Here is a 24024-nt window from a genome sequence, read left to right on the forward strand (position 1 = left end):
CAACGGCACATTATAATTACTGGTCTGCAAGAAATATTTTTAACCCAATTAGGTGAAATTACATAATTTTCCACGGCACACCAGACAACATCTCACGGTACACTAGTGCAGTGTTTTTCAACCTTTTTTCGATTCAAGGCACATTATTTGCGTTGAAAAAATGCGGAGGCACACCACCAGTAGAAATCACTAAAAAACGAAACTCAGTTGACAGTAAAAAGTCATCGTCGCAATTGTTGGATATGACTTTAAAGCATAACCAAGCATGCATCACTATAGCTCTTGTCTCAAAGTAGGTGTACTGTCACCACCTGTCACATCACACCCTGACTTATTTGGAGTTTTGTTTTGCTGTTTTCCTGTGTGTAGTGTTTTAGTTCTTGTCTTGCGCTCCTATTTTGGTGGCTTTTCCTCTTTTTTTTGGTATTTTCCTGTAGCAGTTTCATGTCTTCCTTTGAGCGATATTTCCCGCATCTACTTTGTTTTAGCAATCAAGAATATTTCAGTTGTTTTTATCCTTCTTTGTGGGGACATTGTTGATTGTCATGTCATGTTCAGATGTACATTGTGGACGCCGTCTTTGCTCCACAGTAAGTCTTTGCTGTCGTCCAGCATTCTGTTTTTGTTTACTTTGTAGCCAGTTCAGTTTTGCATAGCCTTCCCTAAGCTTCAATGCCTTTTCTTAGGGGCACTCACCTTTTGTTTATTTTTGGTTTAAGCATGAGACACCTTTTTACCTGCACCCTGCCTCCCGCTGTTTCCGACATCTACAAAGCAATTAGCTACCTGCTGCCACCTACTGATATTAAAGAGTATTACACGGTTACTCTGCCCAGCTCTAGACAGCACCAACACTCAACAACGGCACATTATAATTACTGGTTTGCCACAAATATTTTTAACCTAATTAGGTGAAATTACATAATTTCCCACGGCATACCAGACAACATCTCACGGTACACTAGTGCAGTGTTTTTCAACCTTTTTTCGAGCCAAGGCACATTATTTGCGTTGAAAAAATGCGGAGGCACACCACCAGTAGAAATCCCTAAAAAACGAAACTCAGTTGACAGTAAAAAGTTGTCGTCGCATTTGTTGGATATGACTTTAAAGCAGGGCTTCACGGTAGCAGAGGGGTTAGTGCATCTGCCTCACAATACGAAGGTCCTGAGTAGTCTTGGGTTCAATCCCGGGCTCGGGATCTTTCTGTGTGGAGTTTGCATGTCCTCCCCGTGACTGCGTTGGTTCCCTCCGGGTACTCCGGCTTCCTCCCACTTCCAAAGACATGCACCTGGGGATAAGTTGATTGGCAACACTAAAATTGGCCCTAGTGTGTGGATGTGAGTGTGAATGTTGTCTGTCTATCTGTGTTGGCCCTGCGATGAGGTGGCGACTTGTCCAGGGTGTACCCCGCCTTCCGCCCGATTGTAGCTGAGATAGGCTCCAGCGCCCCCCGCGACCCCAAAGGGAATAAGCGGTAGAAAATGGATGGATGGAAGGACTTTAAAGCATAACCAAGCATGCATCAATATAGCTCTTGTCTCAAAGTAGGTGTACAGTCACATCACTCTGTGAACTATTTTGAGTTTTTTGCTGTTTTCCTGTGTTTTTTTTTTAGTCCTTGTTTTGCGCTCCTATTTTGGTGGCTTTTCCTCTTTTTTTCGTATTTTCCTGTAGCAGTTTCATGTCTTCCTTTAAGCGATATTTCCCGCATCTACTTTGTTTTAACAATCAAGAATATTTCAGTTGTTTTTATCCTTCATTGTGGGGACTTACTGCTCCACAGTAAGTCTTTGCTGTCGTCCAGCATTCTGTTTTTGTTTACTTTGTAGCCAGTTCAGTTTTAGTTTCGTTCTGCATAAACTTCCCTAAGCTTCTACGCTTTTTTTTAGGGGCACCCACCTTTTGTTTATTTTTGGTTTTAGCTTGAGACACCTTTTTACCTGCACACTGCCTCCCACTGTTTCCGACATCTACAAAGCAATTGGCTACCGGCTGCCACCTACTGATATGGAAGAGTATTACACGGTTACTCACTCAAGCTCTAGACAGCACCGACACTCAACAACGGCACATTATAATTACTGGTCTGCAACAAATATTTTTAACCCAAATAGGTGAATTTACATAATTTCCCACGGCACACCAGACAACATCTCACGGTATACTAGTGCAGTGTTTTTCAACCTTTTTTGAGCCAATGCACATATTTTTTGCGTTGAAAAAATGCGGAAGCACACCACCAGTAGAAATCACTATAAAACGAAACTTAGTTGACAGTAAAAAGTTGTCGTCGCAATTGTTGGATATGACTTTAAAGCATAACCAAGCATGCATCACTATAGCTCTTGTCTCAAAGTAGGTGTACAGTCACATCACTCTGTGACTTATTTTGAGTTTTTTGCTGTTTTCCTGTGTGTAGTGTTTTAGTTCTTGTCTTGCGCTCCTATTTTGGTGGCTTTTTCTCTTTTTTTGGTATTTTCCTGTAGCAGTTTCATGTCTTCCTTTGAGCGATATTTCCCGCATCTACTTTGTTTTAGCAATCAAGAATATTTCAGTTGTTTTTATCCTTCATTGTGGGGACATTGTTGATTGTCATGTCAAGTTCGGATGCACATTGTGGACGCCGTCTTTGCTCCACAGTAAGTCTTTGCTGTCGTCCAGCAGTCCGTTTTTGTTTACTTTGTAGCCAGTTCAGTTTTGCATAGCCTTCCCTAAGCTTCAATGCCTTTTCTTAGGGGCACTCACCTTTTGTTTATTTTTGGTTTTAGCATTAGACACCTTCACTTGACTCCCGCTGTTTCCGACATCTACAAAGTAATTAGCTACCTGCTGCCACCTACTGATATGGAAGAGTATTACACGGTTACTCTGCCGAGCTCTAGACAGCACCGACACTCAACAACGGCACATTATAATTACTGGTCTGCAACAAATATTTTTAACCCAAATAGGTGAAATTACATAATTTCCCACGGCACACCAGACAACATCTCACGGTACACTAGTGCAGTGTTTTTCAACCTTTTTTCGAGCCAAGGCACATATTTTTTGCGTTGAAAAAATGCAGAAGCACACCACCAGTAGAAATCACTATAAAACGAAACTTAGTTGACAGTAAAAAGTCGTCGTCGCAATTTTTGGATATGACTTTAAAGCATAACCAAGCATGCATCACTATCGCTCTTGTCTCAAAGTAGGTGTACAGTCACATCACTCTGTGACTTTTTTTGAGTTTCTTACTGTTTTCCTGTGTGTAGTGTTTTAGTTCTTGTCTTGCGCTCCTATTTTGGTGGCTTTTCCTCTAGCAGTTTCATGTCTTCCTTTGAGCGATATTTCCCGCATCTATTTTGTTTTAGCAATCAAGAATATTTCAGTTGTTTTTATCCTTCTTTGTGGGGACATTGTTGATTGTCATGTCATGTTCGGATGTACTTTGTCTTTGCTCCACAGTAAGTCTTTGCTCTCGTCCAGCATTCTGTTTTTGTTTACTTTGTAGCCAGTTCAGTTTTGCATAGCCTTCCCTAAGCTTTGATGCCTTTTCTTAGGGGCACTCACCTTTTGTTTATTTTTTGGTTTAAGCATTAGACACCTTTTTACCTGCACCCTGCCTCCCGCTGTTTCCCACATCTACAAAGAAATTAGCTACCTGCTGCCACCTACTGATATGGAAGAGTATTACACGGTTACTCTGCCGAGCTCTAGACAGCACCGACACTCAACAACGGCACATTATAATTACTGGTCTGCAAGAAATATTTTTAACCCAAATAGGTGAATTTACATAATTTCCCACGGGACACCAGACAACATCTCACGGTACACTAGTACAGTGTTTTTCAACCTTTTTTGAGCCAATGCACATATTTTTTGCGTTGAAAAAATGCGGAAGCACACCACCAGTAGAAATCATTAAAAAACGAAACTCAGTTGACAGTAAAAAGTTGTCGTCGCAATTGTTGGATATGACTTTAAAGCATAACCAAGCATGCATCAATATAGCTCTTGTCTCAAAGTAGGTGTACAGTCACATCACTCTGTGACTTATTTTGAGTTTTTTGCTGTTTTCCTCTGTGTAGTGTTTTAGTTCTTGTCTTGCGCTCCTATTTTGGTGGCTTTTTCTCTTTTTTTGGTATTTTCCTGTAGCAGTTTCATGTCTTCCTTTGAGCGATATTTCCCGCATCTACTTTGTTTTAGCAATCAAGAATATTTCAGTTGTTTTTATCCTTCATTGTGGGGACATTGTTGATTGTCATGTCAAGTTCGGATGCACATTGTGGACGCCGTCTTTGCTCCACAGTAAGTCTTTGCTGTCGTCCAGCATTCCGTTTTTGTTTACTTTGTAGCCAGTTCAGTTTTGCATAGCCTTCCCTAAGCTTCAATGCCTTTTCTTAGTGGCACTCACCTTTTGTTTATTTTTGGTTTTAGCATTAGACACCTTCACTTGACTCCCGCTGTTTCCGACATCTACAAAGCAATTAGCTACCTGCTGCCACCTACTGATATGGAAGAGTATTACACGGTTACTCTGCCGAGCTCTAGACAGCACCGACACTCAACAACGGCACATTATAATTACTGGTCTGCAACAAATATTTTTAACCCAAATAGGTGAAATTACATAATTTCCCACGGCACACCAGACAACATCTCACGGTACACTAGTGCAGTGTTTTTCAACCTTTTTTCGAGCCAAGGCACATATTTTTTGCGTTGAAAAAATGCAGAAGCACACCACCAGTAGAAATCACTATAAAACGGAACTTAGTTGACAGTAAAAAGTCGTCGTCGCAATTTTTTGATATGACTTTAAAGCATAACCAAGCATGCATCACTATCGCTCTTGTCTCAAAGTAGGTGTACAGTCACATCACTCTGTGACTTTTTTTGAGTTTCTTACTGTTTTCCTGTGTGTAGTGTTTTAGTTCTTGTCTTGCGCTCCTATTTTGGTGGCTTTTCCTCTAGCAGTTTCATGTCTTCCTTTGAGCGATATTTCCCGCATCTATTTTGTTTTAGCAATCAAGAATATTTCAGTTGTTTTTATCCTTCTTTGTGGGGACATTGTTGATTGTCATGTCATGTTCGGATGTACTTTGTCTTTGCTCCACAGTAAGTCTTTGCCGTCGTCCAGCATTCTGTTTTTGTTTACTTTGTAGCCAGTTCAGTTTTGCATAGCCTTCCCTAAGCTTTGATGCCTTTTCTTAGGGGCACTCACCTTTTGTTTATTTTTTGGTTTAAGCATTAGACACCTTTTTACCGCCACACTGCCTCCCGCTGTTTCCCACATCTACAAAGAAATTAGCTACCTGCTGCCACCTACTGATATGGAAGAGTATTACACGGTTACTCTGCCGAGCTCTAGACAGCACCGACACTCAACAACGGCACATTATAATTACTGGTCTGCAACAAATATTTTTAACCCAAATAGGTGAATTTACATAATTTCCCACGGGACACCAGACAACATCTCACGGTACACTAGTGCAGTGTTTTTCAACCTTTTTTGAGCCAATGCACATATTTTTTGCGTTGAAAAAATGCGGAAGCACACCACCAGTAGAAATCATTAAAAAACGAAACTCAGTTGACAGTAAAAAGTTGTCGTCGCAATTGTTGGATATGACTTTAAAGCATAACCAAGCATGCATCAATATAGCTCTTGTCTCAAAGTAGGTGTACAGTCACATCACTCTGTGACTTATTTTGAGTTTTTTGCTGTTTTCCTCTGTGTAGTGTTTTAGTTCTTGTCTTGCGCTCCTATTTTGGTGGCTTTTCCTCTTTTTTTGGTATTTTCCTGTAGCAATTTCATGTCTTCCTTTGAGCGACATTTGCCGCATCTACTTTTGTTTTAGCAATCAAGAAGATTTCAGTAGTTTTTATCCTTCTTTGTGGGGACATTGTTGATTGTCATGTCATGTTCGGATGTACATTGTGGGGACTTACTGCTCCACAGTAAGTCTTTGCTGTCATCCAGCATTCTGTTTTTGTTTACTTTGTAGCCAGTTCAGCTTTAGTCTTGTTCTGCATAGCCTTCCCTAAGCTTCAATGCCTTTTCTTAGGGGCACTCACCTTTTGTTTATTTTTGGTTTAAGCATGAGACACCTTTTTACCTGCACCCTGCCTCCCGCTGTTTCCCACATCTACAAAGCAATTGGTTACCTGCTGCCACCTACTGATATGGAAGAGTATTACACGGTTACTCTGCCCAGCTTTAGACAGCACCGACACTCAACAACGGCACATTATAATTACTGGTCTGCAAGAAATATTTTTAACCCAATTAGGTGAAATTACATAATTTCCCACGGCACACCAGACAACATCTCACGGTACACTCGAGCAGTGTTTTTCAACCTTTTTTCGAGCCAAGGCACATTATTTGCGTTGAAAAAATGCGGAGGCACACCACCAGTAGAAATCATTAAAAAACGAAACTCAGTTAAAAAGTCGTCGTCGCAATTGTTGGATATGACTTTAAAGCATAACCAAGCATGCATCACTATAGCTCTTGTCTCAAAGTAGGTGTACAGTCACATCACTCTGTGACTTATTTTGAGTTTTTTGCTGTTTTCCTGTGTGTAGTGTTTTAGTTCTTGTCTTGCGCTCCTATTTTGGTGGCTTTTCCTCTTTTTTTGGTATTTTCCTGTAGCTGTTTCATGTCTTCCTTTGAGCGATATTTCCCACATCTACTTTGTTTTGGCAATCAAGAATATATCAGTTGTTTTTATCATTCTTTGTGGGGACATTGTTGATTGTCATGTCAAGTTCGGATATACATTGTGGTCGCCGTCTTTGCTCCACAGTAAGTCTTTGCTGTCGTCCAGCATTCTGTTTTTGTTTACTTTGTAGCCAGTTCAGTTTTGCATAGCCTTCCCTAAGCTTCAATGCCTTTTCTTAGGGGCACTGACCTTTTGTTTATTTTTGGTTTTAGCTTGAGACACCTTTTTACCTGCACCCTGCCTCCCACTATTTCCGACATCTACAAAGCAATTAGCTACCTGCTGCCACATACTGATATGGAAGAGTATTACACGGTTACTCTGCCCAGCTCTAGACAGCACCGACACTCAAAAACGGCACATTATAATTACTGGTCCGCAACAAATATTTTTGACCAAATTAGGTGAAATTACATAATTTCCCACGGCACACCAGACAACATCTCACAGTACACTAGTGCAGTGTTTTTCAACCTTTTTTCGAGCCAAGGAACATTATTTGCGTTGAAAAAATGCGGAGGCACACCAACAGTAGAAATCATTAAAAAACGAAACTCAGTTAAAAAGTCGTCGTCGCAATTGTTGGATATAACTTTAAAGCATAACCAAGCATGTATCAATATAGCTCTTGTCTCAAAGTAGGTGTACAGTCACATCACTCTGTGACTTATTTTGAGTTTTTTGCTGTTTTCTTGTGTGTAGTGTTTTAGTTCTTGTTTTGCGCTCCTATTTTGGTGGCTTTTCCTCTTTTTTTGGTATTTTCCTGTAGCAATTTCATGTCTTCCTTTGAGCGATATTTCCCGCATCTACTTTTGTTTTAGCAATCAAGAAGATTTCAGTAGTTTTTATCCTTCATTGTGGGGACTTACTGCTCCACAGTAAGTCTTTGCTGTCATCCAGCATTCTGTTTTTGTTTACTTTGTAGCCAGTTCAGTTTTAGTTTCCTTCTGCATAGCCTTCCCTAAGCTTCAATGCCTTTTCTTAGGGGCACTCACCTTTTGTTTATTTTTGGTTTAAGCATGAGACACCTTTTTACCTGCACTCTGCCTCCCGCTGTTCCCGACATCTACAAAGCAATTAGCTACCGGCTGCCACCTACTGATATGGAAGAGTTTTAAACAGTTACTCTGCTGAGCTCTGGACAGCACCGACACTCAACAACAACACATCATTTGCGGACTATAATTACTGGTTTGCAAAAAACATTTTTAACCCAAATAGGCGAAATTAGATAATCTCCCACGGCACACCAGACTGTATCTCACGGCACAGTGGTTGAAAAACACTGTTCTAGGGGGCGCACACAGTATACTATCACTCTATATGAGTGAAGTCAACGTTCCCGTCCTGCACGTGACCGTCCTCTCTGTTTCTCACAGAATGTTGACGTTGTTCGGTCCGTCTCGGCTGCGGACGCTCCTGGTTAATACGGAAGAGCAGACGGTCAGGATTCCTCTGCACGGTGCTGCTAATTCGGTGTGTGCACTGTGGGCGTCTCTGCAGGCTTCTTGGCAGCAGGCGCTTTAGAAGAAAAGGAGGGGTGTCACTGTTTTTTTACCGGTGCATTCTTTGGGAGGAATTCTGCCAGGTGACGTTTGGACCAGCAGAGAGGGTCTCTGTTGCCGTCGGGCAATTTGGAGTTTTTTTTTAAAGGAACGGGCGGGCTCGCGTGGGGAGCTTCATTCCCTCCAATATTAAATGGCTGAATGCCATCACGGAGCAGAGCCGGCCTTTGCCGGAAACGTGCGCTGCGTTATTAATGAGCGGAATAATAATAACCGAGCCGCTGACTTCATTTCATACGGAAGGAGCGCGTGCATAATTGACTGCAGCAAAGAGGTGGCTCGGTAGGGTTTGAGCACGTACCGCGTCTCACGTTCGCGATCAGCAGGGGCGGCCGGAGAAATCACTGCTACATAAAAAAAAATAAAAAAAAACGTGGAAAAAGTGGAATAAAAGATCAAACAAGTGAAATGTGACAAGAACAAGTTGCAATGTTGACTCTCATAACAAAATGCTGCCATGCAGTTGTTTTCTTTAGAGTCCCAGTAGAGTGGAAAAACAAGTCTCCTCTATATTGAAGCTATTATCATATATATTTGATTTATGACACATAAAGACTTCTAAAGTTTACAAATAAATACGCATGATAAAAATAGTATCAATCTCACAAAGAATTTGACATTTTGAGAGATAATGAGCAAGCCCGTCATGTGACGTAGAGAAAGATCCCTTCCCCATCAACAACAATACCAATCAAGCAGACTTTGTGAGAGCCAACAACTATTACTTTGGGACAATCTCTGATAATGAGTGATGCTTGCAAATAAGAATTTGACTAGGATGGCGGAAGCGGGGATCGAACCTGGAACCCTCAAGTTGCTGGCACGGCATTGTGACGTAGAAAAAGAACCACAGGTCCCTTCCCCATCAACAACAATGCCAATCAAGCAGACTTTGTGAGAGCCAACAACGATTACTTTGGGACAAACTATGATCCAGAACCTTGTATTTTTGAGCCCGAACACAAAGAGGATGAGATATGAGTTTTGGAAGCCATTGTTTGCTTTAAAGTCCCAGTAGAGTGGAAAAACAAGTCGCCTCTTTATTGAAGCTATTATCATATATATTTGATTTATGACACCTAAAGACTTCTAAAGTTTACAAATAAATAAACATGATAAAAAAAATAGTATCAATCTCACAAAGAATTTGACATTTTGAGAGATAATGAGCAAGCCAGTCATGTGACATAGCGAAAGAACCACAGATCCCTTCCCCATCAACAACAATGCCAATCAAGCAGACTTTGTGAGAGCCAACAACGATGACTTTGGGACAAATTATGATCCAGAGCCTTGTATTTTTGAGCCCGAACCCAAAGAGGATGAGCAATGAGTTTTAGAAGCCATTGTTTTCTTTAAAGTCCCAGTAGAGTGGACAAACAAGTCGCCTCTATATTGAAGCTATTATCGTATATATTTGAATTATGATACCTAAAGACTTCTAAAGTTTACAAATAAATAAATATGATTAAAAAAAAAATAGTATCAATCTCACAAAGAATCCCGAGACATTTTGAGAGATAATGAGCAAGTGATGCTTGCAAATAAGAATTTGCCTCGGATGGCGGAAGCGGGGATCGAACCTGGAACCCTCAAGTTTCTGGCACAGCATTGTGACGTAGTGAAATAACTACAGATCTCTTCCCCATCAACAACAATGCCAATCAAGCAGACTTTGTGAGAGCCAATAACGATTACTTTAGGACAAATTATGTTCCAGAACCTTGTATTTTTGAGCCCGAACACAAAGAGGATGAGCAATGACTTTTAGAAGCCATTGTTTTCTTTAAAGTCCCAGTAGAGTGGAAAAACAAGTCGCCTCTACATTGAAGCTATTATCATATATATCTGATTTATGACACCTAAAGACTTCTAAAGTTTACAAATAAATAAATATGATAGTAATAGTATCTATCTCACAAAAAATCCCGAGACATTTTGAGAGATAATGAGCAAGTGATGCTTGCAAATAAGAATTTGACTAGGATGGCGAAAGCGGGGATCGAACCTGGAACCCTCAAGTTGCTGGCACGGCATTGTGACATAGAGAAAGAACCACAGGTCCCTTCCCCATCAACAACAATGTCAATCAAGCAGACTTTGTGAGAGCCAACAACGATTACTTTGGGACAAATTATGATCCAGAGCCTTGTATTTTTGAGCCCGAACACAAAGAGGATGAGCAATGAGTTTTGGAAGCCATTGTTTTCTTTAAAGTCCCAGTAGAGTGGAAAAACATGTCGCCTCTATATTGAAGCTATTATCATATATATTTGATTTATGACACCTAAAGACTTCTAAAGTTTACAAATAAATTAATATGATGAAAAATAGTATCAATCTCACAAAGAATCCCAAGACATTTTGAGAGATAATGAGCAAGTGATGCTTGCAAATAAAAATTTGACTAGGATGGCGGAAGTGGGGATCGAACCTGGAACCCTGAAGTTGCTGGCACAGCATTGTGACGTAGAGAAAGAACCACAGATCCCTTCCCCATCAACAACAATGCCAATCAAGCAGACTTTGTGAGAGCCAACAATGATTACTTTGGGACAAATTATGATCCAGAACCTTGTATTTTTGAGCCCGAACACAAAGAGGATGAGCAATGAGTTTTAGAAGCCATTGTTTTCTTTAAAGTCCCAGTAGAGTGGGAAAACAAGTTGCCTCTATATTGAAGCTATTATCATATATATCTGATTTATGACACCTAAAGGCTTCTAAAGTTTACAAATAAATAAGTATGATAAAAATAGTATGAATCTCACAAAGAATCCCGAGACATTTTGAGAGATGAGCAAGTGATGCTTGCAAATAAGAATTTGACTAGGATGGCGGAAGCGGGGATCGAACCTGGGACCCTCAAGTTGCTGGCACGGCATTGCGACGTAGAGAAAGAACCACAGATCCCTTCCCCATCAACAACAATGCCAATCAAGCAGACTTTGTGAGAGCCAATAACGATGACTTTGGTACAAATTATGATCCAGAGCCTTGTATTTTTGAGCCCGAACACAAAGAGGATGAGCAATGAGTTTTAGAAGCCATTGTTTTCTTTAAAGTCCCAGTAGAGTGGACAAACAAGTCCCCTCGATATTGAAGCTATTATCCTATATATTTGAATTATGATACCTAAAGACTTCTAAAGTTTACAAATAAATAAATATGATAAAAAAATAGTATCAATCTCACAAAGAATCCCGAGACATTTTGAGAGATATTGAGCAAATGATGCTTGCAAATAAGAATTTGACTCGGATGAAGGAAGCGGGGAACGAACCTGGAACCCTCAAGTTGCTCGCACGGCATTGTGACGTAGAGAAAGAACCACAGATCTCTTCCCCATCAACAACAATGCCAATCAAGCAAACTTTGTGAGAGCCAACAACGATTACTTTGTGAAAAATTATGATCCAGAGCCTTGTATTTTTGAGCCCGAACACAAAGAGGATGAGCAATGAGTTTTGGAAGCCATTGTTTTCTTTAAAGTCCCAGTAGAGTGGAAAAACATGTCGCCTCTATATTGAAGCTATTATCATATATATTTGATTTATGACACCTAAAGACTTCTAAAGTTTACAAATAAATTAATATGATGAAAAATAGTATCAATCTCACAAAGAATCCCAAGACATTTTGAGAGATAATGAGCAAGTGATGCTTGCAAATAAAAATTTGACTAGGATGGCGGAAGTGGGGATCGAACCTGGAACCCTGAAGTTGCTGGCACAGCATTGTGACGTAGAGAAAGAACCACAGATCCCTTCCCCATCAACAACAATGCCAATCAAGCAGACTTTGTGAGAGCCAACAATGATTACTTTGGGACAAATTATGATCCAGAACCTTGTATTTTTGAGCCCGAACACAAAGAAGATGAGCAATGAGTTTTAGAAGCCATTGTTTTCTTTAAAGTCCCAGTAGAGTGGGAAAACAAGTTGCCTCTATATTGAAGCTATTATCATATATATCTGATTTATGACACCTAAAGGCTTCTAAAGTTTACAAATAAATAAGTATGATAAAAATAGTATGAATCTCACAAAGAATCCCGAGACATTTTGAGAGATGAGCAAGTGATGCTTGCAAATAAGAATTTGACTAGGATGGCGGAAGCGGGGATCGAACCTGGGACCCTCAAGTTGCTGGCACGGCATTGCGACGTAGAGAAAGAACCACAGATCCCTTCCCCATCAACAACAATGCCAATCAAGCAGACTTTGTGAGAGCCAATAACGATGACTTTGGTACAAATTATGATCCAGAGCCTTGTATTTTTGAGCCCGAACACAAAGAGGATGAGCAATGAGTTTTGGAAGTCATTGTTTTCTTTAAAGTCCCAGTAGTGTGGAAAAACATGTCTCCTCTATTTGAAGCTATTATCATATATATCTGATTTATGACACCTAAAGACTTCTAAAGTTTACAAATAAATTAATATGATAAAAAATAGTATCAATCTCACAAAGAATCCCGAGACATTTTGAGAGATAATGAGCAAGTGATGCTTGCAAATAAGAATTTGACTCGGATGAGCAATGAGTTTTGGAAGCCATTGTTTTCTTTAAAGTCCCAGTAGAGTGGAAAAACAAGTCCCCTCTATATTGAAGCTTTTATCATATATATCTGATTTATGACACCTAAAGACTTCTAAAGTTTACAAATAAATAAATATGATAAAAAAATAGTATCAATCTCACAAAGAATCCCGAGACATTTTGAGAGATAATGAGCAAGTGATGCTTGCAAATAAGAATTTGACTCGGATGGCGGAAGCGGGGATCGAACCTGGAACCCTCAAGTTGCTGGCACGGCATTGTGACGTAGAGAAAGAACCACATATCCCTTACCCATCAACAACAATGCTAATCAGGCAGACTTTGTGAGAGCCAACAACGATTACCGTGGGACAAATTATGATCCAGAACCTTGTATTTTTGAGACCCAACATAAAGAGGATGAGCAATGAGTTTTAGAAGCCATTGTTTTCTTTAAAGTCCCAGTAGAGTGGAAAAACAAGTCTCCTCTATATTGAAGCTATTATCATATATATTTGATTTATGACACCTAAAGACTTCTAAAGTTTACAAATAAATAACTATGATAAAAATAGTATAAATCTCACAAAGAATTTTTAATTTTGAGAGATAATGAGCAAGGGATGCTTGCAAAAAAGAATTTGACTAGGATGGTGGAAGCGGGGATCGAACCTGGATCCCTCAAGTTGCTGGCACAGCATTGTGACGTAGAGAAAGAACCACAGATCCCTTCCCCATCAACAACAATGCTAATCAAACAGACTTTGTGAGCGCCAACAACGATTACCTTGGGACAAATGATGTTCCAGAACCTTGTATTTTTGAGCCCGAACTCAAAGAGGATGAGCAATGAGTTTTGGAGGCCATTGTTTTCTTTAAAGTCCCAGTAGAGTGGAAAAACAAGTCTCCTCTATATTGAAGCTATTATCATATATATTTGATTTATGACACCTAAAGACTTCTACAGTTTACAAATAAATACATATGATAAAAATAGTATCAATCTCACAAAGAATCCCGAGACATTTTGAGAGATAATGAGCAAGTGATCCTTGCAAATAAGAATTTGACTAGGATGGCGGAAGCGGGGATCGAACCTGGAACCCTCAAGTTGCTGGCACAGCAATGTGACGTAGAAAAAGAACCACAGATCCCTTCCCCATCAACAACAATGGCAATCAAACAGACTTTGTGAGAGCCAACAACAATTACTTTGGGACAAATTATGATCCAGAGCCTTGTATTTTTGAGCCCGAACACAAAGAGGATGAGCAATGAGTTTTGGAAGCCATTGTTTTCTTTAAAGTCCCAGTAGAGTGGAAAAACAAGTCGCCTCTATATTGAAGCTGTTATCATATATATTTGATTTATGACACCTATGGACTTCTAAAGTTTACAAATAAATAAATATGATAAAAATAGTATCAATCTCACAAAGAATTTTAAATTTTGAGAGAAAATGAGCAAGGGTTGCTTGCAAATAAAAATTTGACTAGGATGGCGGAAGCAGGGATCGAACCTGGAACCCTCAAGTTGCTGGCACGGCATTGTGACGTAGAAAAAGAACCACAGATCCCTTCCCCATCAACAACAATGCCAATCAAGCAGACTTTGTGAGAGCCAACAACGATTACTTTGGGACAAATTATGATCCAGAGCCTTGTATTTTTGAGCCCGAACACAAAGAGAATGAGCAATGACTTTTAGAAGCCATTGTTTTCTTTAAAGTCCCAGTAGAGTGGAAAAACAAGTCGCCTCTACATTGAAGCTATTATCATATATATCTGATTTATGACACCTAAAGACTTCTAAAGTTTACAAATAAATAAATATGATAAAAAATAGTATCAATCTCACAAAGAATCCCGAGACTTTTTGAGAGATAATGAGCAAGTGATGCTTGCAAATAAGAATTTGACTAGGATGGCGGAAGCGGGGATCGAACCTGGAACCCTCAAGTTGCTGGCACGGCATTGTGACGTAGAGAAAGAACCACAGATCCCTTCCCCGTCAACAACAATGCCAATCAAGCAGACTTTGCGAGAGCCAACAACGATTACTTTGGGACAAATTATGATCCAGAGCCTTGTATTTTTGAGCCCGAACACAAAGAGGATGAGCAATGAATTTTAGAAGCCATTGTTTTTTTTAAAGCCCCAGTAGAGTGGAAAAACAAGTCGCCTCTATATTGAAGCTATTATCATATATATTTGATTTATGACACCTAAAGACTTCTAAAGTTTACAAATAAATAAATATGATAAAAAAAAATAGTATCAATCTCACAAAGAATTTGACATTTTGAGAGATAATGAGCAAGCCAGTCATGTGACGTAGCGAAAGAACCACAGATCCCTTCCCAATCAACAACAATGCCAATCAAGCAGACTTTGTGAGAGCCAACAACGATTACTTTGGGACAAATTATGATCCAGAGCCTTGTATTTTTGAGCCCGAACACAAAGAGGATGAGCAATGAATTTTAGAAGCCATTGTTTTTTTTAAAGCCCCAGTAGAGTGGAAAAACAAGTCGCCTCTATATTGAAGCTATTATCATATATATTTGATTTATGACACCTAAAGACTTCTAAAGTTTACAAATAAATAAATATGATAAAGAAAAATAGTATCAATCTCACAAAGAATTTGACATTTTGAGAGATAATGAGCAAGCCAGTCATGTGACGTAGCGAAAGAACCACAGATCCCTTCCCAATCAACAACAATGCCAATCAAGCAGACTTTGTGAGAGCCAACAACGATGACTTTGGGACTAATTATGATCCAGAGCCTTGTATTTTTGAGCCCGAACACAAAGAGGATGAGCAATGAGTTTTAGAAGCCATTGTTTTCTTTAAAGTCCCAGTAGAGTGGAAAAACAAGTCTCCTCTATATTGAAGCTATTATCATATATATTTGATTTATGACACCTAAAGACTTCTAAAGTTTACAAATAAATAAATATGATTAAAAAAATAGTATCAATCTCACAAAGAATCCCGAGACATTTTGAGAGATAATGAGCAAGTGATGCTTGCAAATAAGAATTTGACTAGGATGGCGGAAGCGGGGATCGAACCTGGAATCCTCAAGTTGCTGGCACAGCATTGTCACGTAGAGAAAGAACCACAGATCCCTTCCCCATCAACAACAATGCCAATCAAGCAGACTTTGTGAGAGCCAACAATGATTACTTTGGGACAAATTATGATCCAGAGCCTTGTATTTTTGAGCCCGAACACCAAAGAGGATGAGCAATGAGTTTTAGAAGCCATTGTTTTCTTTAAAGTCCCAGTAGAGTGGAAAAACAAGTCGCCTCTATATTGAAGCTATTATCATATATATTTGATTTATGACACCTAAAGACTTCTAAAGTTTACAAATAAATACATATGATAAAAAAAATAGTATCAATCTCACAAAGAATTTGACATTTTGAGAGATAATTAGCAAGCCAGTCATGTGACGTAGCGAAAGAACCACAGAGCCCTTCCCCATCAACAACAATGCCAATCAAGCAGACTTTGTGAGAGCCAACAACGATGACTTTGGGACAAATTATGATCCAGAGCCTTGTATTTTTGAGCCCGAACACAAAGAGGATGAGCAATGACTTTTAGAAGCCATTGTTTTCTTTAAAGCCCCAGTAGAGTGGAAAAACAAGTCGCCTCTATATTGAAGCTATTATCATATATATTTGTTTTATGACACCTAAATACTTCTAAAGTTTACAAATAAATAAATATGATAACAAAATAGTATCAATCTCACAAATAATTTGACATTTTGAGAGATAATGAGCAAGCCAGTCATGTGACGTAGCGAAAGAACCACAGAGCCCTTCCCCATCAACAACAATGCCAATCAAGCAGTCTTTGTGAGAGCCAACAACGATTACTTTGGGACAAATTATGATCCAGAGCCGTGTATGTTTGAGCCCGAACACAAAGAGGATGAGCAATGACTTTTAGAAGCCATTGTTTTCTTTAAAGTCCCAGTAGAGTGGAAAAATAAGTCGCCTCTATATTGAAGCTATTATCATATATATTCGATTTATGACACCTAAATACTTCTAAAGTTAACAAATAAATAAATATGATAAAAAATAGTATCAATCTCACAAAGAATCCCGAGACATTTTGAGAGATAATGAGCAAGTGATGCTTGCAAATAAGAATTTGACTCGGATGGCGGAAGCGGGAATCGAACCTGGAACCCTCAAGTTGCTGGCACAGCATTGTGACGTAGAGAAAGAACTACAGATCTATTCCCCATCAACAACAATGCCAATCAAGCAGACTTTGTGAGAGCCAATAACGATTACTTTGGGACAAATTATGTTCCAGAACCTTGTATTTTTGAGCCCGAACACAAAGAGGATGAGCAATGAGTTTTAGAAGCAGAGCGATGGGTGTAGCTTTGTTGTGACACTATAGCGTTAGGTGCTAAACATACAAACTAACCATAACAAACCATGATAAAACAAACACTTTTGTAATATTTCCACTCTTGTTAGGATGCCGACCGACGGGACGCTCACATAATTCCGTTTAGATGAAGATTCAATCACAATGCTTACAAGGGATTTTTTTTTTTTTTTTTAAGTGCGTTTTTTGGGGTCTATTTTGCCATCTTCGGGGGTTTTGTGGACCAGCCTGTCAATCTATGGCCACATTTGTCTACTAACAGGTGAGAGGTGCTTATAATAACAATATCACTCATATTTGGTAAATTTTCGGGTCACATGTAAAGGGAGTATTGTTAGCACTTTTGGGATTTTTAGAGAGTATAATGAGAGGACCCGCCAACTGTTGACTCATCCATCCATCCATTTTCTACCGCTTGTCCCCTATCTCAGCTACATTCGGGCGGAAGGCGGCGTACACCCTGGACAAGTCGCCACCTCAATTGACTCAATTGTTAGATATTTATTTACCATTCAGAATGCATAAAAAAACAATCATATGTGTTCTTGTCTCACATAAGGATTGTGGATGATAAACAGCACATCTCTTTACAATGTTTGAGTATTTCCAGTATGACTGACCTAATAATGTGGTCAGAGTGCAGAAGTGTTACTAGTGTGATGTTTATCACTGGAAATAACTTATTTGGAGCGGAATATTCAAAATGGACTGAATTTGTGTCATTTTGTGATGTTTAGACGGTATTTTCACATACTTTGCAGATTGTAAATACAATTGGATATGTTTAATGATACAATTAAACATGAATAAACATATAAAGTCAACATGTTTTTCCACTCTACTGCTAGAGTGGAAAAATATGCTGGGAAAAAAATGAATTAAAATAAATGTCATCAATTATTGACATATTTATTGCTCCAATTACTTCACATTAAATATTCCACTTTGAAAATATGTTTTGGGAGAAATATTGCATCTTTTGTATGTTAACCAGTGGTACACAGGCTCCATCTAGATATACTTGATTAAATATTCAAACACAGTGTTACTGTTCAAACTGTGTGTATTGTTACAGTGGCCAAAAATATCAAATATACTCGTTAAATAAAACCTCTGCCTTGTTTTTAATGAATATTTAGGCCTACATTGCTATTATTTTTGGATGTTGACCATTATGGTGGTACTTGGAGAGAAAAGTGTTTTCTGAGATGGTACTTTAAAACAAGTTTGAGAACTACTAATAAAGAGAATTAAGCGTTTAAAGTAAAAAAACAATAAAATAAAATAATGTGCGACTTATTTTTAACACTTTTATGATGGAGCTCTTTTGGATCCCCAATAATTTCACTGGGATTTTTTTTCAATTGTCCTTGCTGAAAAAAAAAAAAATGAATCAAAATAAATGTTGTTTTGAATTATTTACATATTTAGGACGCCTATTACTTCACATAAAATATTCCACTTTTAAATATTTTTTGGGAGAAATTTTGCATAATTTGTGTGTTTGCCGAGATTTACTTGATTAAATATTCAAACACAGTGTTACTGTTCGACCAGTGTGTATTGTTACAGTGGCCACAAATATTAAAAATATACTCGTTAAATAAAACCTCTGCCTTGCTTTTAATGAATATTTAGGCCTACATTGCTATTATTTTTGGATGTTGACCATTATGGTGGTACTTGGAGAGATGAGTGTTTTCTGAGGTGTGTTGGGTCTGCACAGTATTCCCTCTCAGGGAATTAAAGTCAGTGGTCAATCCCAAATTCTTTCAGATGACATATATGCAGAGGAAGAAGGACCATCAAGACAGAATAGGAATATTATCAAGTTTTACTAAAGCTTCAGGAGACCAGCCCACACCAATACGGACGGCGTGGCGCAGTGGAAGAATGGCCGTGCGCGACCTGAGGGTCCCTGGTTCAATCCCCACCTAGTACCAACCTCGTCATGTCCGTTGTGTCCTGAGCAAGACACTTCACCCTTGCTCCTGATGGGTGCTGGTTAGCGCCTTGCATGGCAGCTCCCTCCATCAGTGTGTGAATGTGTGTGTGAATGGGTAAATGTGGAAGTAGTGTCAAAGCGCTTTGAGTACCTTGAAGGTAGAAAAGCGCTATACAAGTACAACCCATTTATCATTTATTTAATACATTCATATCGGCTTCTCGAATTGGTCTAACATTCAAACGGAATAGACAACTTCTTGCATACGAAGAAAGCCCCCTCCCTCTCCAAAAAGAAATACAGGCTCATTGTTCTACTACAGATAAGATATAAGGGAGTACTCCAACTCCTACATTGCAAGCCTTCAAGGTAACACACACAGTTTACTTGTGGACATAAAATGAAAAAATAGAAAGAGTACAAATGGAAAACCACTAGCTGGTTTAAACATGACTATGAATAAAGAAATAACTCTTAAACATATATGCATTCTCCACAGGTGGTACTTAAAAAAAAAGATTTAAGCGTTATTAATAATACAATAAAATAATGTGCAACTTATTTTTATTTTGGATCATAAATCCTTTTTAGTTGGATTTTTTTAAAAACTGTCATTGTTGGAAAAAAAAGAAAATGAATCAAAATCAACATTGTTATGAATTATTGACCTGTTTTAGGCTCCAAAAAAAATTACGGTTAAAAAAAAAAAAGGCATTTTAAATTGCTTGAATTTTATCATTAAAAACCGTGGTGCTATTTTTCCATTCTATTTACAATAGTATGCTGTGAAAACCACTGCAAATTTTACGGTTAACTTCTAGTATAAAATCTACAGATTTTATTTTATTTTTTCACTGCAAACCTTAAAGGGTTCCTGTTGAATAAAACCGTGAAGGCATTGCAGGGATATTTATAAAACAATTTTGCCTTCCTTCATACTTCCTCCAAACAGTCCGTTTGGAATTGTGTTCAAGTGTGACGTCATCAGATTATCCATATATGGTAGACATTTACCCAAACATCCTTGCGCGAGTCTGGAACAAAATGATGCTGCCGAGGGAGGGTATAACGTAAAAGAATTGAGAAGCGCTGACGTACAAAGTCTGACATCTCACCTTGTTTGTGTTGCAGCCACATCAACCAGAAAACCCAGTTTGAGAACCCGGTCCTAGAGGCCAAGAAGAGGCTGAGCCAAGGGACAGCCGTCATCCAGAAGGCTGCAGCGTCTCATGGTAAAAAAAAACGTTTTTAAAAATGCACGTAGAATATTTCCTAATAGAAATTTAAGTAAGTGGTTCTTAAACTTTTAAACCTCGGGACCCAACCTTTCCACTACAGACACAAATATCAACACTGAATTAGTCATCTAACTCTTGATTTGAGTCGTATTCAATAGTTGTATCTAACCTACTTACAGTTTACAATCTTGTCAAATGTTATGAAAGCATGTGTTCATCACAAAGATTATTATTTATTGAACAAATAAATTTAGGCTTAGGTCAGGCTGATTAGTAAAACAAGTACTAACCAAAATATCCTGCATAAGAAGAAACTCAAATAACAAAAAAACAATCATTTACATACAAATATATTGTGTCAAAATTAATAAATTGATAATATATGTTTCTTAACTTAATTTTTTTTTTTTTTGGTTACATAAAGGTTAATTAAAAAAATAAAACATAAAATTAACTAAACTGTCAATACAATTAAAGTGCCAATGAAAATACAGTCACCACTTTAGTCATATTTTTTGCGCTTTAGAAACTTCTCTAAGACTTAAGTTCCAGACTTCTTCTGTTTGTTTGAGATTGTCATTACTGCCACAAGTGGCGGACACGTGTATTACAACCCGTTACGGGCCACAGCTGAGAATTGTTTGTGGTGGCCCCCTAGTGGGGGCTCTATTAGGTATTATTAAGAAATTTCAGGCATAAGCACCGCCAAAAGTCCCTTGAAAGTCGGGATGTCCCAATCAACATTTTTAGCCTCCGATCCTGACACGATCTCCAGTCCGGATTACAAAAGTGAATTTACAAACCCTGTTTCCATATGAGTTGGGAAATTGTGTTAGATGTAAATATAAACGGAATACAATGATTTGCAAATCATTTTCAACCCATATTCAATTGAATGCACTATAAAGACAAGAATTTCATGTTCAAACTCATAAACTTTATTTTTTTTTTGCAAATAATAATTAACTTAGAATTTCATGGCTCCCGAAATTCAGGCGGAGCTGGAGGCCACGCCCCCTCCAGCTCCATGCGGACCTGAGTGACGTGTTGACAGCCTGTTCTCACGTCTGCTTTCCCACAATATAAACAGCATGCCTGCCCAATCACGTTATAACTGTAGAATGATCGAGGTCAAGTTCTTGGTTTCTTATGTGGGTTTATTGTTAGGCAGTTTCATTAACGTCCTCCCAGCGCGGTAACAACACACAACAACAGCAGTCAAGTTTTTGTCTACCGTAAAGCAGTTTGTCTGCCGTAAACAGCAATGTTGTGACACTTTTAAACAGGACAATACTGCCATCTACTGTACATGCATATGTGACCCACCCATAATGCGTCACATATTTGTGTTGATTTATTTATTTTATTTTGTGGTTTGAATTCATTTTTGGAGCTGTCATTACACATTTATCAGTATTCACATTGGTCAGTAGGGGGCAGTAGGGCGTTTCTTCCCAATTGAATGCTATCACCTGCAGACCGGAAGTGTCTTGTCATTCTAAAGAGAGCAACCAGTCTGTGAACAATTGAAACATCCTGTGTGCTTTTTTCTCATGTATAACAGGTTAGTTTTGGTGAATCAACTCACTGAATAATATCCATGTGATCTTTATAAGTTTAAGTACACATCCTGATGGTGGAGCCTAACTCTAAAGTGTTTGTGAGTTGTAGTTTGTATTTGTGAATGAATCCAGTGCACAGCTGCAGTAATCAATACAAAAAGGTGACGTGAGTGCGCAATGTTTATATAGGAACTTCTGATCCTAATTCAGACTCCCAAATTAGAGCTCCCGTTTTCTTATTGATTTTATAATGTATATGTGTATAATGTGTGTGTTCTGAAATAGTGACAGAGAATAGAACAAGAATGGACAATTCAACCCTTAACTCAACAATGAGTAGATGAGTGTTATGTGTGTGTATATGTGTAAATAAATGAACACTGAAATTCAAGTATTTATTTTATTTATTTATATATATATATATATATATATATATATATATATATATATATATATATATATATATATATATATATATATATTAACCACGCCCCCCCCCCCCCCCCCCCCCCTGGTCTAAAAGGGGGCCTATTTAAAGGCTAGAGTATACAAATGAGTTTTAAGATGGGACTTAAATGCTTCTACTGAGGTAGCATCTCTAACTGTTACCGGGAGGGCATTCCATAGTACTGGAGCCCGAATAGAAAACGCTCTATAGCCCGCAGACTTTTTTGGGGCTCTGGGAATCACTAATAAGCCGGAGTTCTTTGAACGCAGATTTCTTGCCGGGACATATGGCACAATACAATCAGCAAGATAGGATGGAGCTAGACCGTGTAGTATTTTATACGTAAGTAGTAAAACTTTAAAGTCACATCTTAAGTGCACAGGAAGCCAATGCAGGTGAGCCAGTATAGGTATACGTATATATGTATATAAAGGTATATACAGTATAGGCGTAATATGATCAAACTTTCTTGTTCTTGTGCAGCTTGAACAGATAACTGTTGTGTTATAATTTAGGGTTAAACAGTTATTGTGAAGCCATGTTGATATTTCAGCCAGCTGTCTGTCTAATATCTCTAAAGCCTGCTGAGAAGTGCCGGCTGCCACATAAATGATCGTATCATCTGCGTACATTTGGCAGATGGTTTTTTTGCAAATATTGGGGAACACATTTTTAAAAAGCTAATCTTTCAGAATGTGCGAGTATTGTTGTAACTCAGATGATGTATTACATTTGTAGGTATTGAAGGATAGATACTGTTTTATTACAAAATTGGGTTTTGCCCTCAAAGCCTTCCTGAGTCCACAGACTTGCTGCCAGAGTTTGCAAACAGTATCAAAAAATGACAAAACAAAATTATTTGTAATAATATTAGAAATAAATGATTGATTGGATCACTTTAGTATTGTTTGTTTATTGATACTACACTAGTTATCCATGGTATCTGGATCGATCACCTCTACTTTACATCGAAACTTTAGCGGTTCCATTTAAATCGTTTGGGTTTTGCTCTCAAAGCCTGAGTCCACAGACTTACTGCCTGAGTTTGTAAACAATAACAAAACTCACAAAACAAAATGACTTGTAATAATAATATTATAAAGAAATTATTGAGTTGATCACTTTAGTATGGTTTGTTTATTGATATTACACTAGTTATCCATGGTATCTGGATCGATCACCCCTTCTTTACATCGAAACTTTAGCGTCGTCCTGCTGCTGTATGTGGCTTTTCCACTCGTCCTCCAGTGATAATGTACATGGACCAAACATCGTTAATTTGCTCCCATGTTTGGTGGGGATTAATATCTTAGAAGCGGCTTCACACTGTGGATTCATTGCAACTTGCTCTCAAATTCCCGAGCTTGTAACAGTGAAACTGATGATTCAGCGTTTTAGTGAAAAGGCTACATGAATGTATTGAATGCTACATACTGTTTTATTACAAGATAACAAACAACAAAACTATTATTGGCTTCCATTTAAATAGTTTGGCTTTTGCCTTCAAAGCCTTCCTGAGTCCACAGACTTACTGCCTGAGTTTGTAAACAATACACATAAAAACCAAAATTATTTG

General features: G+C 38.4%; 1 protein-coding gene across 2 annotated transcripts in view; it reads left to right on the plus strand.

Moving 5' to 3' along the window:
- Positions 1 to 24024, plus strand: part of magi3b (membrane associated guanylate kinase, WW and PDZ domain containing 3b) — a 480566-nt gene that overhangs the window by 347445 nt on the left and 109097 nt on the right. For both annotated transcript variants that reach the window (XM_061937657.1, XM_061937658.1), the window contains exon 8: positions 20332 to 20432. In XM_061937657.1, the coding sequence (XP_061793641.1) occupies positions 20332 to 20432 (101 nt within the window). The remainder of the gene's footprint in view (positions 1 to 20331; positions 20433 to 24024) is intronic.

Source organism: Nerophis lumbriciformis, linkage group LG03 (assembly GCF_033978685.3).
Source record: "Nerophis lumbriciformis linkage group LG03, RoL_Nlum_v2.1, whole genome shotgun sequence".
NCBI classification, from domain to species: Eukaryota; Metazoa; Chordata; class Actinopteri; order Syngnathiformes; family Syngnathidae; genus Nerophis; species Nerophis lumbriciformis.